The 22,171-nt window shown below is 42.5% G+C and overlaps 1 protein-coding gene across 1 annotated transcript in view; it reads left to right on the top strand.

The window, feature by feature from the left end:
• The window catches only part of PKHD1 (PKHD1 ciliary IPT domain containing fibrocystin/polyductin), a 238,727-nt gene that overhangs the window by 5,796 nt on the left and 210,760 nt on the right, over nt 1-22,171 (top strand). The window contains exons 5-25 of the mRNA XM_071447449.1: nt 377-434; nt 1,266-1,344; nt 3,531-3,605; nt 4,284-4,348; nt 4,973-5,012; nt 5,822-5,892; nt 7,203-7,304; nt 8,617-8,712; nt 9,809-9,944; nt 10,773-10,887; nt 11,721-11,996; nt 12,472-12,558; nt 13,165-13,258; nt 13,691-13,833; nt 14,486-14,616; nt 15,397-15,581; nt 16,095-16,233; nt 18,341-18,495; nt 19,221-19,405; nt 20,375-20,497; nt 22,025-22,130. Coding sequence (XP_071303550.1) covers nt 377-434; nt 1,266-1,344; nt 3,531-3,605; nt 4,284-4,348; nt 4,973-5,012; nt 5,822-5,892; nt 7,203-7,304; nt 8,617-8,712; nt 9,809-9,944; nt 10,773-10,887; nt 11,721-11,996; nt 12,472-12,558; nt 13,165-13,258; nt 13,691-13,833; nt 14,486-14,616; nt 15,397-15,581; nt 16,095-16,233; nt 18,341-18,495; nt 19,221-19,405; nt 20,375-20,497; nt 22,025-22,130 — 2,461 coding nt within the window. The remainder of the gene's footprint in view (nt 1-376; nt 435-1,265; nt 1,345-3,530; nt 3,606-4,283; nt 4,349-4,972; nt 5,013-5,821; nt 5,893-7,202; nt 7,305-8,616; nt 8,713-9,808; nt 9,945-10,772; nt 10,888-11,720; nt 11,997-12,471; nt 12,559-13,164; nt 13,259-13,690; nt 13,834-14,485; nt 14,617-15,396; nt 15,582-16,094; nt 16,234-18,340; nt 18,496-19,220; nt 19,406-20,374; nt 20,498-22,024; nt 22,131-22,171) is intronic.

Below are 22,171 nucleotides of genomic sequence, written 5' to 3'. Positions count from 1 at the left end.
ATTGGGAAGAAAAATGGTGTCACCATTCCAGATAAAATGCAGGTTTTAACTTCAGCTAAAGGATGTCTTAGAAATTTGATATTGTATTATATTGTATTAAACTGTGTCTTCTGACATTGGATCAAGCCAGGATGGGCAATTTGGGCACAAAAGATTGTGCAAAAATATCACTAATCCAGACTGTGAATGGAGAAGGGGTAAGGAGGGAATAATTCTCCTTACTCCTTTCTCAGAGCAGCAATCTGCTACAAAGATCAAATGTGGAGTGTGAGTTTCTGAAATGCAGCTGCTGGCTGGGTTGTGAGCAATGCACCATCAGGTGGGGTTGGACTGCTGCAGAAATAGCTGACAATTCACTGCAAATTTCTCTTTGCAGTTCTCAGCTGAGCAGACACCTGTGGTTTACCAAATTAATCCATCATCTGGCACCCCAGGTATGGGACCTTTCTTTAATCTGTACTGCCATACAGACCTTTTGCTTAGGTTTTAGATCAGGCTTTAAAGTTACATGAGAAGTCATTCGCTGATTTTTGTCTGAAAAATTAAACGGAATATGGCAGATTTTTTCCCCCCTTATTTCTATTATTTCTGTATTTCCAGGTTTCTTTAGATAAAATTGAAAGTTTGATCCTCAAAGTCAAGATTAATCAAAAGATTTTGGTCTCTCAAGAGTTCAGACAGTCCACATGGATGATTGTGTCACACAGACGTGCCTCAATATAAATCAATGCCTAATTTCTAATTGTTTTCAGGTGTAGTTCAGCTCTAGATTCTTAGGGTGTCAGTATGGTGGTTTCTATGTATTAGCTGGATGGATATTTCACCTCCCAGTGTGAATGAAAAGCAGGAGAATAATCTGGTCACAGATATGCCAAGATCCTTCTTTAGACCTTCACCCTGTCTGATGTACAGATGATGTAATTTTGGTTGTCTCATGAGGTTCTACAGTAGAATTGGGTTAGAAAGTGGGGTTTAGCTAACAAAAGAGGTGAGGAAAAATTGTGAGCTCTGTGCAAATACAGATATGCAAAAAATGTGGGTTTTTTGGGTGGGAAACAAAGACGTGCTTTGAGAAAAGTGAATTAAGTGCAAAATCATCTTGGGCCACAGTAAATCTGAGAGTACATTCAGTGCAGGAACCTCTGCAAAATCTATAAAGACCATTAATTCCTTTTGTTCCATTAATTTCCTTTTGCTCAGAAAATCTGCAAATAAGTTCTCTGCTTTTAAAAGACTCTCTTCAATTTCCATTTCCTCTTAAACAGGAAATTTAATACAGATTCATGGGAAGACAATTGCTGGCAGATATGAGACCCTGGACTTCAACATGGATTATATTGATGGGTAATTATGAACACTCAGCTATCTGCTGCAGTCCCTGTAAATTGGCATTTCTTCCATCAGCCTCCTCGACAGCAATAAATTGCAACCAGTTGGCCCAGAATTGCCATTTACTTCCTTTGTGGTTTATTGCAGCTCATGAGTTGGGCTCCAGCAAACTTTGTTAATCTAATTGCAACTGGTCCATTAAGCTGGTTGGTTTGTTTACTGGCAGCACAGTCAATCACAGCTCAGTGTGAATTGTACTGTAATTGCAGCTGGCTGCTGTAGATTTTATTTTGGCTAGCAAATTAAAATTTAACTAATTAAAATAATGTCAGAGTTGAAAAGTTAAATAAATTTTCCCCTTTCCATTTGCATTTTCTTAAAGAAAAAACCGGATTAGTTTGAAGCAGATGCTCTGATGAACCAGAAGACTGAAGAGAAGTATTTTGAGACAAAAAGCTTTGTTGTTCACTGCTTTAAACACTCTGTAGTTGTTTTCTTGTTCTCAGAGGTTTGAGTTTTTTTTTTAATGTTGCTTCTGTGGTTACATGGAACAGAGAAAAGCAGCTAGGTTTAGAAAAACCCTCGTTTTAGGACAGCAGCTCCTTTAAACACAGTGAATCCAAAATGAACATCAACATTGTCCTGCTGTGTGTCATATGTATTTCCATATGTATGGATATGTTATCAAATGTTAATTTATGATTTCTGTGCCAGTGGCAGTGAAGAATTCAGCTCAGGTAAGTATTTTAAAGATAAACTATTAATCCACAGTTACTCTGCTGGCAGTTTAAGGATCATTTCAGGAGGCAGGAAAGGTGTGCATTCTCAGTAGTTATAAATTTTAATTAAAGCATCAGATATTTAACACTGACATACTTTTTAATGACTTCTCAAACTGATTGGAAATGTCCCTTGCTAAGTGATTAAACTCTCTGCTGGCATGCAGGAAAGTCCAGTGCAGATTCCTGCCATGCCATCTCTACACTGTGCACATCAGCAGCCTTTGTTTGGGATCAATTATTGTTTTACCTGCCTCTGGTGGAGCCCTGGGAGCTTTGAGAGGGAAGAAAGGCTGCTCTGTCTGAGCACAGGCTGGATGTGCCTGCCGTGCTCTGCTGCCAGTTTACTCATTTACAGCTCAGCCTCACCAAAAGGAAATGGCCTCAAAATCCCAGCATACCAGACAGGTTCCCTTTGTAGCTTCACATGAATAATTTGCCCATTTTTGGTGTGTGAGGAAATAGGTACCAGGTGGGGACTTGGACTTGACCAGAGCAGTCTGCCACTCAGTCACGCTGATTCAGCATTTGGAGCAAAAAAAAGGGAATGGTTTTTATGCTTCCAAGCATGTTCTGCACTTTTTCCCATGCTTTGTATGGGATGCACTGGTCCAGTGATGCTGAACAAACATTTGGCAGCACTGATATTTTTTTTAGTCTTCCTTAAAAGGAAAGGTTCTCAATATCAGCCATCTGTACTAATAAAAGCAAACTCTTTTAAGAAAACCTCATAAAACTGCATTCTGAAACATAGGCAACAGAAAACTGCATTGTGAGGGGTGGGTCATCACAAAGTGTTTGCATTACAGGTTTTAATTACCTATTTCCTTTAATTGGCTGTTAACTCTCAAAGAATCATTGCCAGCCTTTGCTTACTCTTCTAATTGCTCTGAATTTATTCCTCCCACCTTCTTCCTCCTCTCCAATGGAAGTTGTCCCATACAGATTCTTTAAGGAGCAGATATTTAAATTTTTATTAGGAGCTTGGGTGATTTCTGCTGGAAGCTGTTTGCAGTGTTTTTCCTCAATGAAATAAAGAAATGTCTGAGCTATATTTTTATTGTACTTGCTGTAGGTGGTGCTGCCTGCTGGTTTGGAAGGTGTGGGTGGGTATTGCCCTCCTGGAGTTCAGCCTTGCCCTCAGGGAGGAGGGATTGGATCATTCAGAGCTGGCATGAGGCGTCTCCAAGAGGGCCCTGCTGCACTCTCACAGAGCTGCAGCCCCCACAGTAATTGAGGAATGCACTTTGCAAACGCAGAGATGAGAGATTAGGGCATGTCCCATTTTCTAGAAGGTTAATAAATGTTAGATACAAGTGTAAGAAAATTCCTGTCCCTTGGGAAAATGCTGGCTGCTGATTTTAACAGGATCAGGTTTTTGTCTGCATCACATCATATCTTTCCTGTTTATTTTTTGCCCAGGCCAGCTGTTCTTACATCAGAAGGAGATGGATGGACCAGTCTCTGCTCTTTTGCTGACAGGAGAGCTGGAACCACGTCAGTTCTGGTTTACTTTGGGTTTGTGTTGGTGCAAGGGTTCAGCACAGCTTGTGCACAAAAACATTTGTGGCTTTTGGAGAAACTCTTCTGCTTGGGCTTAAAGTGGAGACAGACCTTGGGGAGTTATGGTCTGTGATGGGTGGGTGGGGGCTGCTGGCTTTCTGCAGCTTCAAATGCTTAAACATAAATGTGAGTTAATGGTGGGAATTGTGTTATTCCATGACTCCAGAGGGTTGATATAGTGCCAGCATATCTGTTTTAATTGCTACCTGCTCATTCTCACAGTTTAGGAACCTGCAGAGGAGCGAGAAAAGGGGAAACATTTTTGTCTTTCTATTCACCCTCCCCTTGTGCCTCCACTTGTCCCTGCTCAGTTTTTATTTCAAGAGAGGGTTCTGAAGGCCACCAACAGCATCAGCTTCTAGAAATAGGTGTAAAGGAGCCAAGCTGGAGCACTGCTGCTGGAAGACATCCTCCTAAGCTGCTGAACTCTTGATCTTTAGTGGGAAGAACTTGTTCCTCTCCCATCTCACCTGCTTCACTCCCATGTTTCTAAAGACAGCAAACCATTACTATCTTGGGTGTATAAACCCCCATCTTCTATTGATTACTTGATTTACTATATTTTGCTTTTTTTTTGCTCCCGAAGCTCAGTGAAGTCCTTTCTCTCCACAGTTACCCTGTTCAGGTGAAGGATGGACTGGGGACCCTGCAGTGCCGGGTGGAAGGGAATCACATAGGTTGGTAAAAAGGGGTAAAATCGTGGGTTTCTGTCATTCCTGAAACTCCAGGGGATGCAGGAAGGAGGGTGTCTGTCATGAGTTTCTGTTCTGCTTCCAAACTGGAATGTGGCTCAGGGCTGAGTCCATAAAAGCTGCTTCAGATCAAGGCTTGCAGCACAGCCCCTGCCCTGGTTTGTGTCCTCTGCACAGCCTGGGAGGACATGAAGGGAAACCATGATGTGATGTGGGCATTGCTGACAGCCAGCAGTGGGATTTGGGGGCCTTGCTGAGTTTCCTACTTTAATCCTTCTTGTCTGTGATGTCCCTCCCCTTTAGTGCTTTATTAGAGGAATAAATTGGGTGTTCCCTTCTAGTCACAGTCTCCAGTAGCAGGTGGGATCCCTTTCATTTTTCCGCAGTTCCAAGCACCCTGAAGAAGCTTCTAATTTCTTGTGGAGGCTTTGAGCTCCAGCCTTCCTGTTTGGGAAGGATATTGTGAGTTAAATATATAAAATAGATTTTCCTTCCTGTTGTAAGGAAAGTACAAGGAAGGGAGAACTGGGCCCAGAGAACCTGGACAACGTTTGGTAGGATTTACTTCATACTTCTGCCTGAAAGCTTTGTCACTTTTCTCTCCTCCAGGGTCCCACAACGTCAGCTTCTCAGTGTTTAACAAAGGAAAGTGAGTAAAAGAATCTTTTCTCTCTATTCCCCTGGTTCTGCATGGGAATAGAGCTGCATTTCAGTCCAGGATGAGTGAATTATGCTTTTACCTTATCATGTGTTTCATTGCTCAGAAATAAGGTTTGTTATCTTGAGGAGATGATTGCCAGATTTGGAATGACATGGGAGAATGTTTCTCCCCAAAGTATTTCCACTTTGGGGTTTTATACTTTACCTTCAGTGACGAAAACATGAGATACCTTATCTTGGACAAGGGGGAATGGCTGAAGTCTGATGGATTAAGATTGGATGTTAGGGAGAAATTCTTCCCTCTGAGGGTGGGGAGGCCCTGGCACAGGGTGCCCAGAGAAGCTGTGGCTGCCCCTGGATCCCTGGGAGTGTCCAAGGCCAGGTTGGATAGGGCTTGGAGCAACCTAGGATGGTGGAAGGTGTCCCTGCCCATGGCAGGGGGTGGCACTGGATGTTCTTTAACATCCTTTCCCACCCAAACCATTCTGTGATCTGTTAAATCTAGCTGCACTAAAACCTTTCACCTTGCTTTTAACTATTCATCCACATGGGAAAGATTTTAACCATAAAAGGAGGTGAAAACGGGTTCTGACTGTGTCAAAACATACTTTACAATGTGCTAGTACTTCTAATAAAGTGTTTACACCATTTAATGGGGTCTCATGAATCAATGTGCTGGTGAAAGGAGTTGGAGCTTGCAGAAATGTTCCACTGTTCCTCTGGAACGTCCAACCCTGCCAAATGAAGGTTTGCTTTTATTTGCTTGACCCAGGATCTCAGGCATTTTCTCTCTTGCAGGTCAGCAGTGCACAAAGGTGCTTGGCTCATCAGTGCCAAACAGGAGCTTTTCCTGTACCAGACTCATCCAGGTATTCACTGATCCACCTCACTGGCACTGTCCTCCCTCAGTCCCAGTGTGATCTAGGAAAACACCTCTCACTGTTGCTTTTCCCAGGGATCTAATCCTGTTTTGTCCTCATTTTGGTGTTCCACTCCTCTGGTATGGGCTTTATAAGCAAAAAACAACCAGATTTATTTGTGTTGTTCCTTGTCCTGTCAGATCAGTTACAGAGTTGAGGTGTTGCTCATAGGGAAACTTTTCCCCCTTAAATCACTCTGTATTTGATGAGGCTGAAAGTTTGGAAATGCAGACCTCAGGATGAGAATTCCTACACTGGCTACAGGGAAGAGGTGATGTTCACCTACTCCAAGAATTGAGTTCTGGGTAAGTGGTGAATAGCAGGGTACTGCACCATTAGTTAAAAAAATTATTTAAGGTACCTTAAAAATAACCTGCATGTGACGTTTCAAGCTGTATTGTAGACAACTCTTTGTTAAGAAGGCTAATTTTGTGTCTTTATTTACAATTTAAAGCAGGGTGAAATGAAATAACCATGCATGAAGTTGGCTGTGGGCAGAGCATGAGCAGAAAGATCTCCTAGATCTGTCCAGATCTGTCCTGTGCTAGTTAGTAGTCAATACTGTAAAATTAGTGTTTAAATACCAGATGAATTAACAAAAAATATGCAGGTATAGACCAAAATCCCTCATCATCTTCTTATTAGACCTCTTTTTCCAGAGCTATACAAGTAGAACTGGGTGGTTAAACTCCAATATGAGTGCAAAGTGGGTATTTGTCATCAAAAAGAAAAATAGTTTTCCTGTGGAATGGCACACTTGGAATAGATAAAGTCCTGAAAGGATCTCATGGTCGTGATGTGGACACTCAGATATTCTGCTCCATCCATTTGTCCCTAAAGTCTGAGGGATTATTGGAAAGAGTGGTAACATTTAAACCTAAGGACTAAGTTGAGATGTGAGTTAGAGAAGATCAAGAGGATTAAAACAGTTTTAATTCTGCCTTTTTTTTTTTTTTCTCCCAGAGATCCTCAATAGCACAGAACAGAGCATTTTGCAAACTGAGCATGACAGATGCAACCCCTGCTAAGTAACAGCCCAAGCATTGCAGTGTCCCCCTTGCCATGTGGCCAAATTATCCATGCTGCTCATCCCTGGTGTCATCCCAGAGGCTGCCAAAAAAAGGGATCAGTGAGAAGCTGGTTTCATTCACAGGAGCTGGCTGGAAGCAGTGCAAGTGCACTGCAGGCTTTCCCAGAGACAGGGCTGGGATTAACCCCTGCCAGGCTTGTGCTCAGATCCCTCTTTCCTTCCCCTGCAGAGATTTTCTCCGTGTTCCCAGCCAGAGGGAGCCTGGCAGGGGGCACTGAGCTCACTGTCACTGGGGATTTCTTTGAGGAGCCAGTGCAGGTCACTGCTGCAGGTAAGAGCAGAGCAAATAATGTGAATTTTATTTATTTAAATACAGTTTGGCCCTGATTGCAAAACCCAAGAGGTGTTCAGGGATGCCAGTGTGGGAATTGTAGGACTCACCTTGTCCTCATGCTTGTTTTGCATGGGAGGCATTTACAGAAGTGATACTAAGTAGATGGATAATAAGAACCTTTACCTTTCAACAACTCATCTTTAAAACAATACCCCATAAGTTAATACAGCCCACAAACACAGCTATGAGAAAAGCTTAGAGAAAAATGAGAAAGAAGTTCATGATTACGTATTTCCCTGGTCAGCTGCTATTTGTAAAGAGAATCACAAGAAAACTCTTTTCTTGTAGAGATATCTCCATAACATTAACAAGAGAGACTTCTCTCCCTAAAGAAAAACTATTCTAGAAGTAGTAAACTAAAATTTTAGGTTTTGTTTCTTTATATTGTCATTAAGAAAAATGAGGTTGTAGGGGGAGGAGAAATATCCTAAAGGTTTTGTTTTAATTCTTAATACTTCTTCTTTTAGTTATTATTAATGAATTTCTTTTTATACCTTTTAAAGTTTTAAACCTACTTCACCTTTCTCCTAGTCCTACCTCACAGCAGGAAATGAGTAAATACATCCTAATAAATATACTGGTAATTTACCAACACTAAACCCATCACACTCATTAATACATTAACCAAAAAAATCTCAAATTAGCAAACCAAAACCACTGCACACCTCCAGGAAGCTCCAGTTATTCTGATTGTGGGCATGAACTGTTCTGCTTGCAGGTAGTACCAGCCCAGGCTTGTGGCAAAATGTTGATGCCTTTTAGGAACAAGCTCAAAGAACCTAAGCTTTAGGAACCTAGCTAAAGGTTCCTAAGCTTTAGGAACACGGTGGATGGGAGGGGATTCTGCCTCTCTGCTCTGGTGAGATCCCACCCAGAGCACCACATCCAGGGTCCTCAGCACAGGAAAATCATGGAGCTGTTGGAATGAATCCAGAGGAGGGACCCAAAAATGATCAGAGGGATAGAACACCTCTGCTATAAGGAAAGGCTGAGAGAGATGGGGCTGTTCAGACTGGAGAAAATAAGGGGCTAAAGACCTTGGAGCACTTTCCAGTTCCTAAAGGAGCTCCAATAGAGCAGCCTGGTCTAGTGGAAGGTGACCCTGTCCATGGAAAGCTGCTTGGAACTACATATTTGTAAGGCCCCTTCCCACCCAAACCACTCCACGACTCTGAGATGTGTTTGTGCTGCAGCTCAGCTGTGTCTCCAAGTCTCCCACAGCACTTTTGTCCCCTTTCCCTGCTGGCAGGTGTTCCCTGCAAAGTCAAGCACGTCTCTCCTCGGGAAATCAGATGCACCACTGAGGCTGTTGGTGAGGGCAGGAGACATGGAGCCCCCCAGCCAGGTGAGCTGTTCCTGGAGCTCCAAATAAACAAACACACCCAGAAATGCAGGGCAGAAACCATTTGGTGATGATTGCAATCATGACGGGGTTTTCCAAAGCACTGTCTGCTTCAACATCAATTTTGGGGTGGTAGGCAAGGGGGTTACAAGTAATCCAAGGGCTGGAGCACCTCTGCTATGAGGAAAGACTGATGAGAGAGCTGGAGTTATCCAGCCTGGAGAAGAGAAGGCTTCAGGGAGACCTGAGAGCCCCTTCCAGTTCCTAAAGGAGGTTCTCAGAAACATGGGGATGTAAACAACATGGGGATAGACTTTTATTAGTTTCAGGACAGGGGGTGACGATTTTATATTAAAAGGGGATCTATTTAAATTGTTTCTAAGGAAGGTATTTTTTTACAATGAGGTAGGGGAGGCCATGGCACAGTTTGCCCAGAAAAGTGGTGGATGCTCCATCCCTGGGAACATTCAAGGCCAGTTTGGGTGCAGGTCTGAGCACCCTGTTCTGGTTGGAGATGTCCCTGCTCGTGGCAGGAGGTTGGGCTGGGTAAACTTGAGTGGTCCCTTCCAAACCATTCTGTGATTCTGTAGCCAGGAAAACCAAGGTGAAGAGCTCAGCCCACCACAAGCAGACAGGAGATGGTGGGAGGAAGGTGAGACTGGTGTGCGTGGCCCTGGAAAATGAGGGGAAAAAGGCATGGAAAATATTTAGAGGAAGGATGGCTGAACTGGAGTTACTGCAGAGGCTTCTGGGGACACTCCTTGGCTGGAACATTGCAGTAGGAGATTTTAATGCATAAAATGAGGCTTAACTTTGACTGTGGGTCATCTCAGTGCTTTTTCCTGCAATAGCAGACATGAACAGGTTGGTTGTTGTTCTCTCTGCAGAGTTTTGTTATTTCTGTTGGAAAGTTTCAAGGTAAAACAAATTCCCCATGGCGAGATCTGTGTTCTGCCTTAGACTGCAAACTACCCCACAAACAGAACCAATTTATTATTAAAATTTTCTCTCTGGCCTGCCTCCTACAGCACTGATTCCAGCATGTGCTCTGGGATTTCTGCTGGCTGCTGCTGAGAATACTTTTGTTTCAACTTTCTAGGAAACAGAGGGCTTCTCTTTGAAGTCTGGGATGATGCCTCTGATCTGACAGAAGCAGGTCCTGGATACAGATGGCAGTTTGTACCTAATGCCAGCTCCCCAGTAAGGTTTCTGTCTGGGGCAAAGAAGTCCTTCAGGTACTCAGTGATCTTAAAAAGAGACGAAGCCATGGCAATCACCTTTAGCAGTGTAAGGTGGAGCAAAAACACCTGACAGCTCTTTATAGCAGAGCCTCACTGCACAGCTCCTATAAATCAAAGCAAACCCTTTGCTCCGAGGTCCTTTTGAAGCTTAAAATATGCAGTGAAGTGCTTTATTTTTTCCTCCTTTTGCTTTCCCTCAGTGTTTCTGCTCTACCTGGCCTAGATATGCTGAAATACCACCAAAAAATTGGCTCTGGAAGTAGAAGGAGCTCCAGTTTGAGGCTGTTTTGGGCTGGCCAGATGTGGAGGGGCAGATTCTCAGCCAATGTTGGCAGCCAAGGTGGAGTTAATACAAATAAATAAATTCCCAAACCGTGTTGGTTCCCATTTCAACTTCTGATACGATATTGAAAAATTGTGCAAAGTGCATGAATTCTTACATTTTTCTACCACTTCTCTGTTTTTGTTGTTTGATTCTGAGCATTCTGGTTTTGGCTTTTTCTGCATGTTCAGGGTTAAGACTTTGCTTGAGAAGAAATGCACTGAAGTGGCCACCAACAAAATCATACTTGGTTTCATGGAGCTGTTTTTTTCTTTCCTTTTTGAAACTTTTGTAAGGCGTAATTGACATTTAATATGAAATTGGGCCATTTTGAGGTTACTTCAGCTTTGAAATAACAAGGTTTGTTTCATTAAAATGGTTTAAAGATGTTTTCTTGTTACTCAGTGTATATGTGAAGGTGGGGTGTGGGGAGGTTTGTTGTTTTGGGTTTTTTTTGTTGTACCTCTTTTGTATATTGTGGATGTTCTGTTTTTGCTTAGCTCCAGACTCCGTGGGTTTTTTGTGGCTCCTCAGACCAACAATTACACCTTCTGGATTCAGGCAGATGGTCAGGCCTCTCTCTACTTAAGTTTGTCCCAAGATCCAAATCAGAAGGTATTACTTTTGGTAGAAAAAAATGAGAGAAATGGAAATTAAAAATGAGTATGGAAAGGATTTTTATTAAGGTGATAACAAGCGGGAATTTCCCCAGTGTGGATTGGTTTATTATCTTTTATGAATCTGTTGCAGAGTCAAAGCTGTGTGATTATTTTTGATATTTTACATCTGCCCTCTCCATTATATAGCTCATAAAAAAAAAAAAAAATCACTCTTGCAACCAGAGTAATTGATTGTCTTTTCCAGAATATTTTTTGTTGTTAGTTCAGCATACTTCTGTCTGAACTAAAGCCATGAAAAGTTATTTGGGGAACTATTAACTATTATTAATGCTAGAACAAGCCATAGCAATTATCTTCTTTATGGAATTGAACCTTAAAACAAAGTTTTTTGAGATTCTGGCTTTTTCCTATATTATAGGAAGGAATTTTGTGAGCCATCAACCCATGGCTATCAGTTTCAAACACAAATATGCTGTTTGTTTTTTTATTTTTGCAGCTGTTGCATTGGAGTAAATATTATTTGGGAATGGAGAAATGTTACTAACTGGTTTAATGGCTTCAAACTGAAAGACAGTTGGTTTGTATTGGATATGAGGAATAAATTCTTGGCTGTGAGGGTGGTGAGGCCCTGGCCAAGGTTGCCCAGAGCAGCTGTGGCTGCCCCTGGATCCCTGGAAGTGTCCAAGGCCAGGTTGGACAGGACTTGGAGCACCCTGGGACAGAGGAAGGTGTCCCTGCCCATAGCAGGGGGTGGAATGAGATGGTTTTTAATGTTCCTTCCATCCCAAACCATTCTGTGATCCGGTGATTTGGTTGTTCTGCACACAGGTGAGAATTGCTTCTCTCCCTGCTGGCAATTCAGAGTGGTCTGAGAACTGGGTGAAGAACTGGAGTGAACTTTGGCAGCCAAAATCCCAGAAATTTGAGCTAACTTCTGGCTCAAGGTACTACCTGGAAGCACTGCATCATGCCAAGACACCCAGCAAGGGGATGAGAGTTGGAGTCCAGATTCACAACACGTGGCTGGACCCCCATGTGGTGAACAACTACTACACTGAGCGGCACGAAATTCAGGCTCGAGCCTTGCACCTCCCAGAAGTGCAGGTCAGTGCTGCCTGCAGCTGCCTTGATGGTGCCAGGTGTGAAAAAAAAAATGTGTGTTTCCATCTTTTTTACAACCTCCTGAGACAGATGATGTGAAGAGCATTGTGAGCTGAAGTTGTCTGTGGTTTTTACATACATGAGCGGGTGCGTGTGAGCACTCAGGAATGAGGGAAGTTTTTTCCTAAAGGTTAAACTCCTGCAGGACAGGAGCTTTAAGGACCATTTGCAGCTGCACAAGTCATGTATCCCTTGTTCTCCTGTTAATGTAAGAATCCTTGTCCTTGTAGGACAAGGGCAGTTTATGAGTAGCTGAAGCGACTCTTGGAAGGGATCCCTGGTTCACCACAGATGCTTAAAAAGGCAAAGTGGTGGTTGTAAAATCCTCCTCAGTCAAAGATTCCAGGTTTGAAGTGTATATATGTCATGCAGTTTGCATTTGTTTTCATTTCTTGATTTGCTTCTCTTTTTCTCCCAGATGTTGACTGTGTCTGGTACAGGTTATTTCAGTATCTCCTGGAACAACACACTAAAAATGATCCCCACAAATGCTACAGCTCAACAGGTAGGTGCCATTAAACACACAGAGTCCTCTGCTGGGAATTGGTGAAGCTCTGGTGCTTGATAGAAGTTAAGATTTGGCCCAGAAGCTGAGATAAAGTTAATGTGATGGAGAGGTGATTTTTTTTAAACTGAGAATATCTTACAGTGAGATTTTTTTTTTTCCTTGAGCATTGACTCCCAAGTGTATTCTAAGCTTATCACAACATCCAGATTTCTTGGACTTTCATTGATCCAGATCCTTGGACTTCTTCTCTAATGCCAGATGAGCTCTGGCTCTTGTATGGCTCTGGTTTCTTCAACAGCCCTGAGGCTCTTGATGTCTTGATTGTGAATTTGTCAACATTAAAGTGACCCTGAGTGATGGCTCCATGGCAGTCATTAGACTGAGGATGTCTCACACCCCTGAAAACTTTTATGTAAACATAAAAGTGTACACTCTGTTGAGATAAATTTTGTTATATTATTTTTTAACCTTTTTATTTTCTTAATATTTGGCTACCTGCTTGTTCAGAGCTGCTGTGCCACTGATCCCTGGCTGATGAAAAATGAAGTCTCTGCTGAAATGATTGTAACTGACTGCTTTCTACTTTCTTAATTTATTTTAAAGGTGCAAGCAGCAATAGAAGAACTCCTTTCAGTAGGATGTGAAACTGAACCAACTTCTGCTAAAATCCTCTTTCACTGTGGCTTTGAGAAAGAAGGTAGGGAGCTTCTGAGGCAAATAAGCAGTATTTGTTGTGAGGATGGATCTGCTTTTATGACATAAGTGTTCTTTAAACTTTTACTGGTAGGGAATTTACACTTTTAATGGGTATAAGTACATATTCATATTTATCATGTATTTGTTGTGTGTATGCATTAAAAACAATATGATCAATATAATAATCACAGTGATCAATATAATAATTGTAAGATATCCAGAGTTGGAAGAGAAGCACAAGAATCATCAAATCCAACTCCTGGGGTATGTACAGGACAACCCCAGGAATTTGTGTCTGAGAGTGTTGTACAAACACTTCTTGAACTCTGGCAGGAGAATTCTCAGAGTAGGCCTGTTTGACAGTTTCTCGATACCCACTTGTTGTATTTTCATGAATCTTGACTCTCATTTTCTTTTCTTTTTTATTTGTCAGATATGGAGAACGTCATCACCACAGGACACATTGTCAGTGGAACAGAGCCTTTCTGTGGGAGGTTCAGCATCCACAGAACAAGCCAGATGGTGAAAACTTCCCAACCAACACTACCAAAATATGACCTTACTAAATACCCACATGTGAGTGGCTTCTCTTCATGAGCAGCTTGCACTGGGCACTGAATGTTCAGAGCCTAATAAGCAACATAAAGTCATCTGGTTGTTTACAATGCCCCCAAATCTATCAAGCATCATGTCTTGGCACAGAACAGAGCACCTTTTATTTGGTTTGAGATCTCTGAGATGTAGATAATGTTTAACACACCTGGTTGTTAACTGTTCCTGGGGATACAGCCCTTGCTGTGGGAAAGGAAGAAGTAGGATGGTGTTGGAGAAAGGTGGAAGGGACAAGGACAACCATTTCTTGACAAAAGGAAAAAATCCTTTGTTGTTTGGTGATCCATTACTCACTTTTATGCTCATCTTCTCCTGCTTTTGACAGGAATAAACCCAAAACTTCAGAGAAGCCCCAAGGGTCAGTTTGATGCCATGTTGTGGCACACCTGGGTGCCAAAATTGTCTTCTATGGCTCTTGTTCCCTCTCCAGCTCTCTTGGAGCCCCTTTAGGCACTGGCAGAGTCTTTAAGGTCTCCCCAGAGTCTTTTCTTCTCCAGGCCAAACAACCCAGTGTTAAACCAGAACTGAAATATAATCTCTTCCTCTATCTTCCATGTACATTATATATAAATTATCTGTGTTTTGATTTGTGAAAGTCTTTCCCCCATTTTTGCAGGTGTGTTTTGCACATAAAGGACATATGAGCAACATCCTCCACCTCTCAGTGTCCTACACTAATGTCTCTTCATGTCCAGTGAGGAGAAACCTCACCTGCCAGTGGGACTTCAATGAAACTGACTCTGAAAGGTATCCAGACAATTACAGTTATCAGAGATTAAATTTTCCATAAGAAGGTGCAGTAGGGAAAATGAGGGAAGCTCTTATTTATATAGGAACAATTTGTCTGTTGGAGTAATCTGACAAAGTGCCAGCAGAGGCATTGCTGGAATGTGTTTCTTTGCTTTTTGGAGGATTTAATGAGTAAACTTCCATGTTTCTTGCTACATGCACTATCTCACCCCAGTGACACACAGGTGTACTTGAAGATTTTTGAGAACATAAATTCCCCAGTTTCTCTCCCAGTCAATTTCCTGCAGTAAGAGAGAGAATTGCTTGGTTTTTTTTTACTCCACCCTTTGAAAGCTTTGAAAATTGGTGTAGCCTTTGATTTTCTTTATTCACTTAAAAATCAATGAGTAGAAAACATTTGGTAGCAGACATAAAGCTTAGGGCAGGCAGACTTAAAAAAATCAGGGGTGTAAAAAAATGAAAAGAGCTGAGGGGTTGAATTTTGGATTGACCCCCATTGAGGTCACTGATGCCATTGTGGTATTTTGCCAAAAATAAGGCAGGTGTAGTCATTCCCATATCCCACTCTAGTGATTCAGAGAGGAAAACATAAGCAGAGATCTAAATCCTCATTTCTCACTCTGGGGAACCCAACAAGGACATGGTGAGTAATCAGAAACCACTGAGGATGTGGCTTGTGCTAAATGTCAGTAGCAACAAAACCAGAGCCTGATATTACCTGGAATCTTCACAATCACCTCAAAATTTGTTTATTGTCCCAACCCTGGTGTCTTCCAGCTGGACATTTACCTGCACCAACCTCTGGAAGAGCTGTGTGAATGTCTCTGTGCTTCTCCAGGACCTCCCAGCCAATTCCCCCGTATTTGTGCATCAGATAGACTTGCAGAGCCCTGTGCTGCAAAAAGAAACACCTGGATCATTTTATCTTGATGAGCTCATCATTGCTGACAGAGCTGTGATTGGTAAAGGCATCTCTTTTGGTTTGTTTTTTTCCCACCAAGAAATTTTGTTAAATCTATAGCAATAAAGAGGGATGAAGCTTTTTCAATGGGAAATTTCACAACAGGCACAAAAATACTTCTTTTTCTTGAACTTATATATTTTTTTTTTTGGTGACAGCAGTCAAGAAGGAATTTCCAAAATATTGATATTCTTGATTTATTTGAAAATGTGGTTCTACAAATGGAACAGGCTGTGGTGAAATCACCATCCCTGGAAAGGTGTAAAAATGATGTGGCACTTGGGGACATGGGTTAGTGATGGACTGGGCTGTGCTGCAGAATAGCTGAACTCTGTGAACTTAGAGGCCTTTTCCAAACTTAATGATTCTATGAAATATAACTTAAAACAAAACAAAAAAACATCCCAAAAAAACCAAAACCAAGTAGGCATTTCCAGCTATGAAATGGCAATACCCTGGGCATAGTCACCTCTGCTCTCCTTGCTCTAATGAATGTTTATGTTTTTTCTTTCAGTTTCTCAGAGAGACCCCAAACCCCTGTGGCCAGAGGGGAGAAGAATTGAAGCAGTGTCTGTGGTGGGGTCTCCTCCCACCTACAACATGTCCTGGTGGGTGTCTGGCTGTGGTTCCAGTCTGCCCCTTCTCTCTCCAAGGTAAGGACAGGGAGCAGCTCATCTCAATAGCCTGTAGCACCTCTTAGAGCTCCCCCAATGTACCTGGAGCTGGGTTCAGCTGCTGAAACAAGAGGTGCTGAAGAAATTTGAGGTAACTTGGGGTGTCAGATATTTGTGGGTCACCAAGGTGTGATGTGGGATTGGAAGGAAATCTAAGCCCTTCTGGAACAGTGGATGAAGATCATCCAGAGGCGTCTCCAAAACACTGTTAATGACACCAATTAGGTGCAACACCACTGTTAATGAGACCATATTAGGCACTGGAAGTCCACCTTGGGTGTCCTTGTTTGCTGAGATGAGGTTTCTGTTCCTCCCAACAATGACAGAGGAATCAGAGCCAGGGGCTATAACCAGATCAGAGACTGTAACATTAAAGGTTTGTACTGGTAGAAAATAAGTCCTGTAAAAGTTGGATTGTATCCCGCTGAGTCAAATTAGTATCTTAACATAAACCACCAAGGGTAAGGGCAGGAATGAGAGTACAGAGGGATGTTTGTGGTGGTTGAGATGAATAACCAGAGGTGTAACTAATAAGAAGAGAGAAAATTTTTACTCCTGTGTGGAGCCTGAAGACTGACATTGGAATGATGCAAATAACACTGATGGCTATATTTTTTGAATAAATTTAGAAAAAAAAAGGGGGAAAAGCCATAAGCATCACTATAGAGCTGAGGAAAATACCTGAAAGAGGAAGATTTAAGAAGATCCACCTGTTTAGATAATTAAAAAAAAAAAAAAAAAGATTAAAAAGCAGTTTGATCACAATACCCCTCACCAGGCTAAAAAAAGGTGTTAGGTACAGGTGCACTTTTCCATCTCACTGAGGAAGGTATCAGAGAAAAGCAGGAATCATCACAAGCTTTAAAAATGGGTGAGCTGAGCACTGTCTTTGGACATCTTCAAAATAAATCTGGCTCTTTCTCTTTGCTGAAAAAGAGCTATGATTTAATCCAATACAACTCCTACCCCTGTCAGAACAGGAATATTGGCTAAAATCTTGTACCAGCTGTACAAGGGCTCAGTGATCCTTTTGGTTTTGTTTCGTGGAAATTTGCTCCGCAGAAGCCACTGGTTATCCAGACTCTTAACACACGGTGGCATCGTTGTACCACAGAGAGGCTCCTTTTCCTTTGAAACACCAGAATTTCAGTGGCGAAGGAGAACGGCATTTTGACTTTTAGAAATTGGACTTTTGTGAACTTGAATGACTCCAGTACAGATGTGGTGTCTGGGGGCATGGTTTAATGAGGGACCTGGTAATGCTAGGCTGAGGATTGGGCTCGATCTTAGGGGTCTTTTCCTAAATGATTGTACAATATGAAACCTTACTGTAATTCAGGGGACTTGAGATTTTCATGGGTTTGAGGAAATTACAGTGTCCAGCAGGAAATATTTTTTGCTTTGCTGTGGCAGATGCTGTCCAGGTTGCACTGAGCTGGTTCTTTAGAAACACCAGTAGTGGTGTTTCTAAACACCACTGGTTTGCACCTGGTGCTTGATGCTGTATAAATTATTTCTTCTATCATAAATTTTAAAAGGTAATTTTCCATATTTTTTTGCTGTGTGAATTGCCTGCATAATTCACAGAACCACAGAATCACTGGGTGGGAAGAGGCCTTCAAGATCATTGAGTCCAACCCAGCCCTAACACCTCAACTAAACCATGGCATCCAGTGCCACATCCAGTATTTTTTTAAATACATCCAGGGATGGGGACTCCCCCACCTCCCTGGGCAGCCCATTCCAGTACTTTATCACTCTTTGCTTAAAAAACTTTTTCCTAATATCCAACCTATATTGCCCTTGGCACAGCTGAAGACTGTGTCCTCTGGTTCTCTCAGTTGCTGCCTGGAGAAAAAGACCAACCCCACCTGACCACATCCACCTTTCAGGGAGCTGTACAGAGTGATAAGAAGTGAGAAGTTGGGAATATCCAGGCTTTTTTTGAGGTCTGGGCACCTTCCCCTTAAATCCTTCAGGAGTGTTGTTCCCATAGGTGTCCCTGAGCTGTTGGTTGACTTGGGGGTGTCAGCAGTGAGGGTCTCCACTGCTGATGCCTTCCTGTGACCCCCTCTCTGTCCCACAGAGGTGCAGTGCTTGGGGAGGGCTCTAAGGAATATGGACACCTGAGCGTGTCCACGGAGGATGTGAGAGTCAGCCTCACCATCCAGAGGCTGCAGAAGTCATCCCCACCTCTTGGAGGAACCTTCCACATCCACTTGGCCAACACAGTGATACCAGGTAAGGAAAGATGCAGGTCAGGGCCTGGATTTCCTGAGCAGGAAGCCAAGGGAAGAATTAATTGCCAGAGAAGTTTTGGCTGCCCCATGTCTGGGTGTGCTCAAGGCCACATTGGTTGTTCACAGAATCACACAAGGTTGGAAGAGACCTTCAAGATCATCAAGTCCAACCCATTCCCTGACACCTCAACTAAAGCATGGCACTGAATCTTATTAAATAGTGTGGATGATCTTCAGATTAGACATTAGGAAGAAATTTTTTATGATGAAGTTGGGGAAACAGTGGCAGGGTTTGCCCAGAGAGGTGGTGGATGCCCCATCCCTGGAAACATTTGAAGTCAGGTTGGATGGGGCTTTGAGCAACCTGGTGTAAGGTTCATTGCTGGGATTAGATGACCTTTAAAGTCCTATCCAGCCCAAATCATTCTATGATTCTATTCTATAATTAATAGAATTAATTTAATAATATTAATTATTACATTACAATAATATAATATATATATTATACGTAATATTATATATATATATATATATATAATGATTCTATTCTATAGTTCTATAATTTTTTGGTGTTTAGGGTCCAATAAAGGTCCCTCTTTTGGCAGCTGCAGAGGGTTGAACCATGACAGCCTAGCACTCACAATGAAACCTCTTCCTTTCCTAGGAGCAGGCAGGTGTGGTCTCCTGGAAATGGAGATATCCACTGCTCCCTAACATCTTTTGCAGGTGTTCCAGTGCACATCTCTGCCCACCAGCTCCGCAGGCTTTTGCAGGACAATGTGGACAATTTCACAGCTCCCTTCTTCAACACCAGTGACTTCACTGTGACCAGAGACTGCAGCTCGTGCTATGAAAGTGTCTGGACACTGACTTGGAAAAAAACAGCTGGGGACTTGCCCAATGTTATCAGTGTACAGTAATTTCTTTTACTAATCCCCACTTTAATCCTCATTTGATGTCTTTGGTCTTGGCTGATTCACTCTCACAATGGTTGTTTTTATGAAGACACCATGGAAATTTAGGCAATCTTCCTGTTAGGAACAGCACCTTAAGCAAATTCCAGATTAAAATTATTAAAAAAACACCCCAGTTTTAGGAGAAGACATTATATGGAGTCTGTGATTCAAAACCAGGAGACTTGAGTGTAATTTCTGTGCAGCAAAGGGACTGGTTCACTGAAATGAAATCTTTCTTAATTATATATACCTTAATGTTTCAGTACAGTAACTGGAGCTCATCACAGATTTGTGGCATCATTTATTTGCCAAGAGGGTATTTTTCTGAGAACTGTTTTGTCTGGTTTTGTATCTGGTTCTCATAGGTCTCAGGTTGGAGGTTCACTTTACACTCTCCCATCCCAAGATTTGTCATGTTAGTTTTGCTTCAAGCAAAAGGATCTTTTTGAGTAAGGACTCAGACTGAGATGTTTCCTACGTCAAAAGGAAACACTGTTTCTTTGGATATTCAGCTCCTAAAAGTGTGATGTCATTTTCAACAAATTCCAGTGCCCAAGATGTTGGCCTGGAGAGTGAAAAAAGTTTGACCTGCATCTTCAGCTCTTGCACAGGCTCTTGTTTTACCTAAAGTCAGGTCTTTGAGAAGATCTTTCAGTGCCTAAATCCAAATTATATTATTGGGTATTAGAAGTTCATTTACCAACCTGACTCCTGAACTTCTTTGTCGTCTCTTTGACTGCAAGGTGGAGGTGGGAACAGGGAGGTGTTGCAAAACCTTGAGTTACGAAGATTTAGAGGTGCAGATATGATTCATGGAAGAAGGGTGAGAAGTTTCCAGGAGTTATTGCTTGTAAAGATTCTGTTTTAATTTAAAATCACAGGACAAAAAAGGATGAGAAACTTAAATTCCTTGATCTTTGCCAGGTCTCTGCTGAAAAGCTCACTGGCCTGAAGCCAACTGTTTCTACTCGTGTGGTTTATGATGGGGGTGTGTTTATTGGACCAATATTTGGGGACATGCTTGCCACCCCCCATAACCAAACACAGGTGAGTTGGTGTGCTCTCACGCTTGTCACTGATTCAGCAGGGTTGTGTAGCTCCAGGAGTCTGACAGGTATTTGGGTACCTTTTTCTGCCAATGAATCCTTTCAGGAATCTGATGTTCTTTGCCACAAATTTCTCATATTCTGCTGCCTGGTGTGTGGAGCAGGACTTTGCTCCAAGAGCTGTTGCTGGAAGGGAGAATGATGATCATGGGTGATGGAAGACAATATATATATTTTTTGGAAGCAGTGACCAAGGGGTGAAAATCTCTGAACTCCCAGCCTTGGTGGGTCCTGTGGTGCTTGGATACCGAATTGGGAATTGCACAATTCACCTGCAACACTCTGTGACACTGATGGGGAAAGTAAATGAGTTGGTGGCTGGGATACTCATCTGTGAGTTTGGCAAATCCTGAACCTCTCTGGATCTCAATTCCCCAGGAGGGAAGAGAGAGATGGAAGAGCTTCAGGCTGAAGGAGGAATCATTCTAGTCTGCTGGATGGACAAATGTATTTCCAGCTCTGCTCTCAGATGTTGCAGATCAGTGGCTATTGCTGGCTTTGTTTCCAGCAGACTCAGGCACTGTGGCCATAACAGGGTGATGTTGGATGTGCTCCACGCCCAGCTGTGCAACATCTGAGTCCAAGTCACCCTGCCTTTTTCATGAGCCATGGGAATTGCTCTTCTTCTAGTGACTCAGCCACCTATAGCATCTTTCCTTTCTGTGCTGCACAAATCCTCAAACAGCCCAAGTGAAACAAGACCAGCAGCAGCCAACAGATTTTCTGGTAGTTTTTGAAGCTTTATTCTGGCAGTGTAAAAGTGACCCTCTAATTATTGTGTCTCTGTATAAGCAGATGATTTTGCATTTCTGTGTTCCTTGCATTTCTTTGGGACAAATGCTTCACTTTTTGCAGGCACACCCTTAACACCTGGAGAGGGATAAAGAGGGGCTCTTTTATGCCTTATCCTTTGCCAGTTGACTGCAAAAATATCAAGATCTCAAGAGGAATATTTCTTGATATCTCTTTTAGATAATCAAAGTCACAGCCCATTTTTTTTCCCTTCAGCTTGAACAACAAGGGGCAAAAAATAAAATTGAGGGCAGCATGTTGAGAAGACACGTTGTGGGTTTCACTTTAATTAGTCTTCCATGGTGCTTTAGACACAATAAATTTATTCCCAAGGCAAAGTGGAAAGAACTGGGGAAAGGCAAGAACAGTCTTCAGTGGGTGACTGGAAGAACAGGAGTTTGAGGAGGTGTGGGTCCCAGGATGGTGGGAGGTAGGCTGGAGATGCAGCATCCAAAGCTGTGCCTTGGACGAGCCCTAGCAATCTGCTATTTAAATTTGCAATTAAATTTGCAGTGGGACTGCAGCAGGGTGAAGAGCTGTCTGTTTGTACCCTGTTCTAGCACTGAGTGCTCTCGGTAGCTCAGGGTGGCTACCAGCATCTATCAGTCAGTTGTGGCTCTAGAAAACACCTCTGTTCCATTACCAACTTTAAGGTGACTCTCTGCTCTGTCTCCAGGTGGTGGTGATGGTGAATGATGTCCTTGCAAACTGTTCTGGCTCGTGTTCTTTCCAGTTCAGCCAGGAATTGACACCCATAGTCAGAGATGTGGAATATTCATCAGGTAACAGGGCCTAGTGCCTGAACACAGTGGCAAAAATTCTG

This window comes from Agelaius tricolor, unplaced genomic scaffold, assembly GCF_023055355.1.
Source record: "Agelaius tricolor isolate 1412-34295 unplaced genomic scaffold, bAgeTri1.0.p SCAF_1, whole genome shotgun sequence".
NCBI classification, from domain to species: Eukaryota; Metazoa; Chordata; class Aves; order Passeriformes; family Icteridae; genus Agelaius; species Agelaius tricolor.
This window is presented reverse-complemented; position numbering and strand designations above follow the sequence as displayed.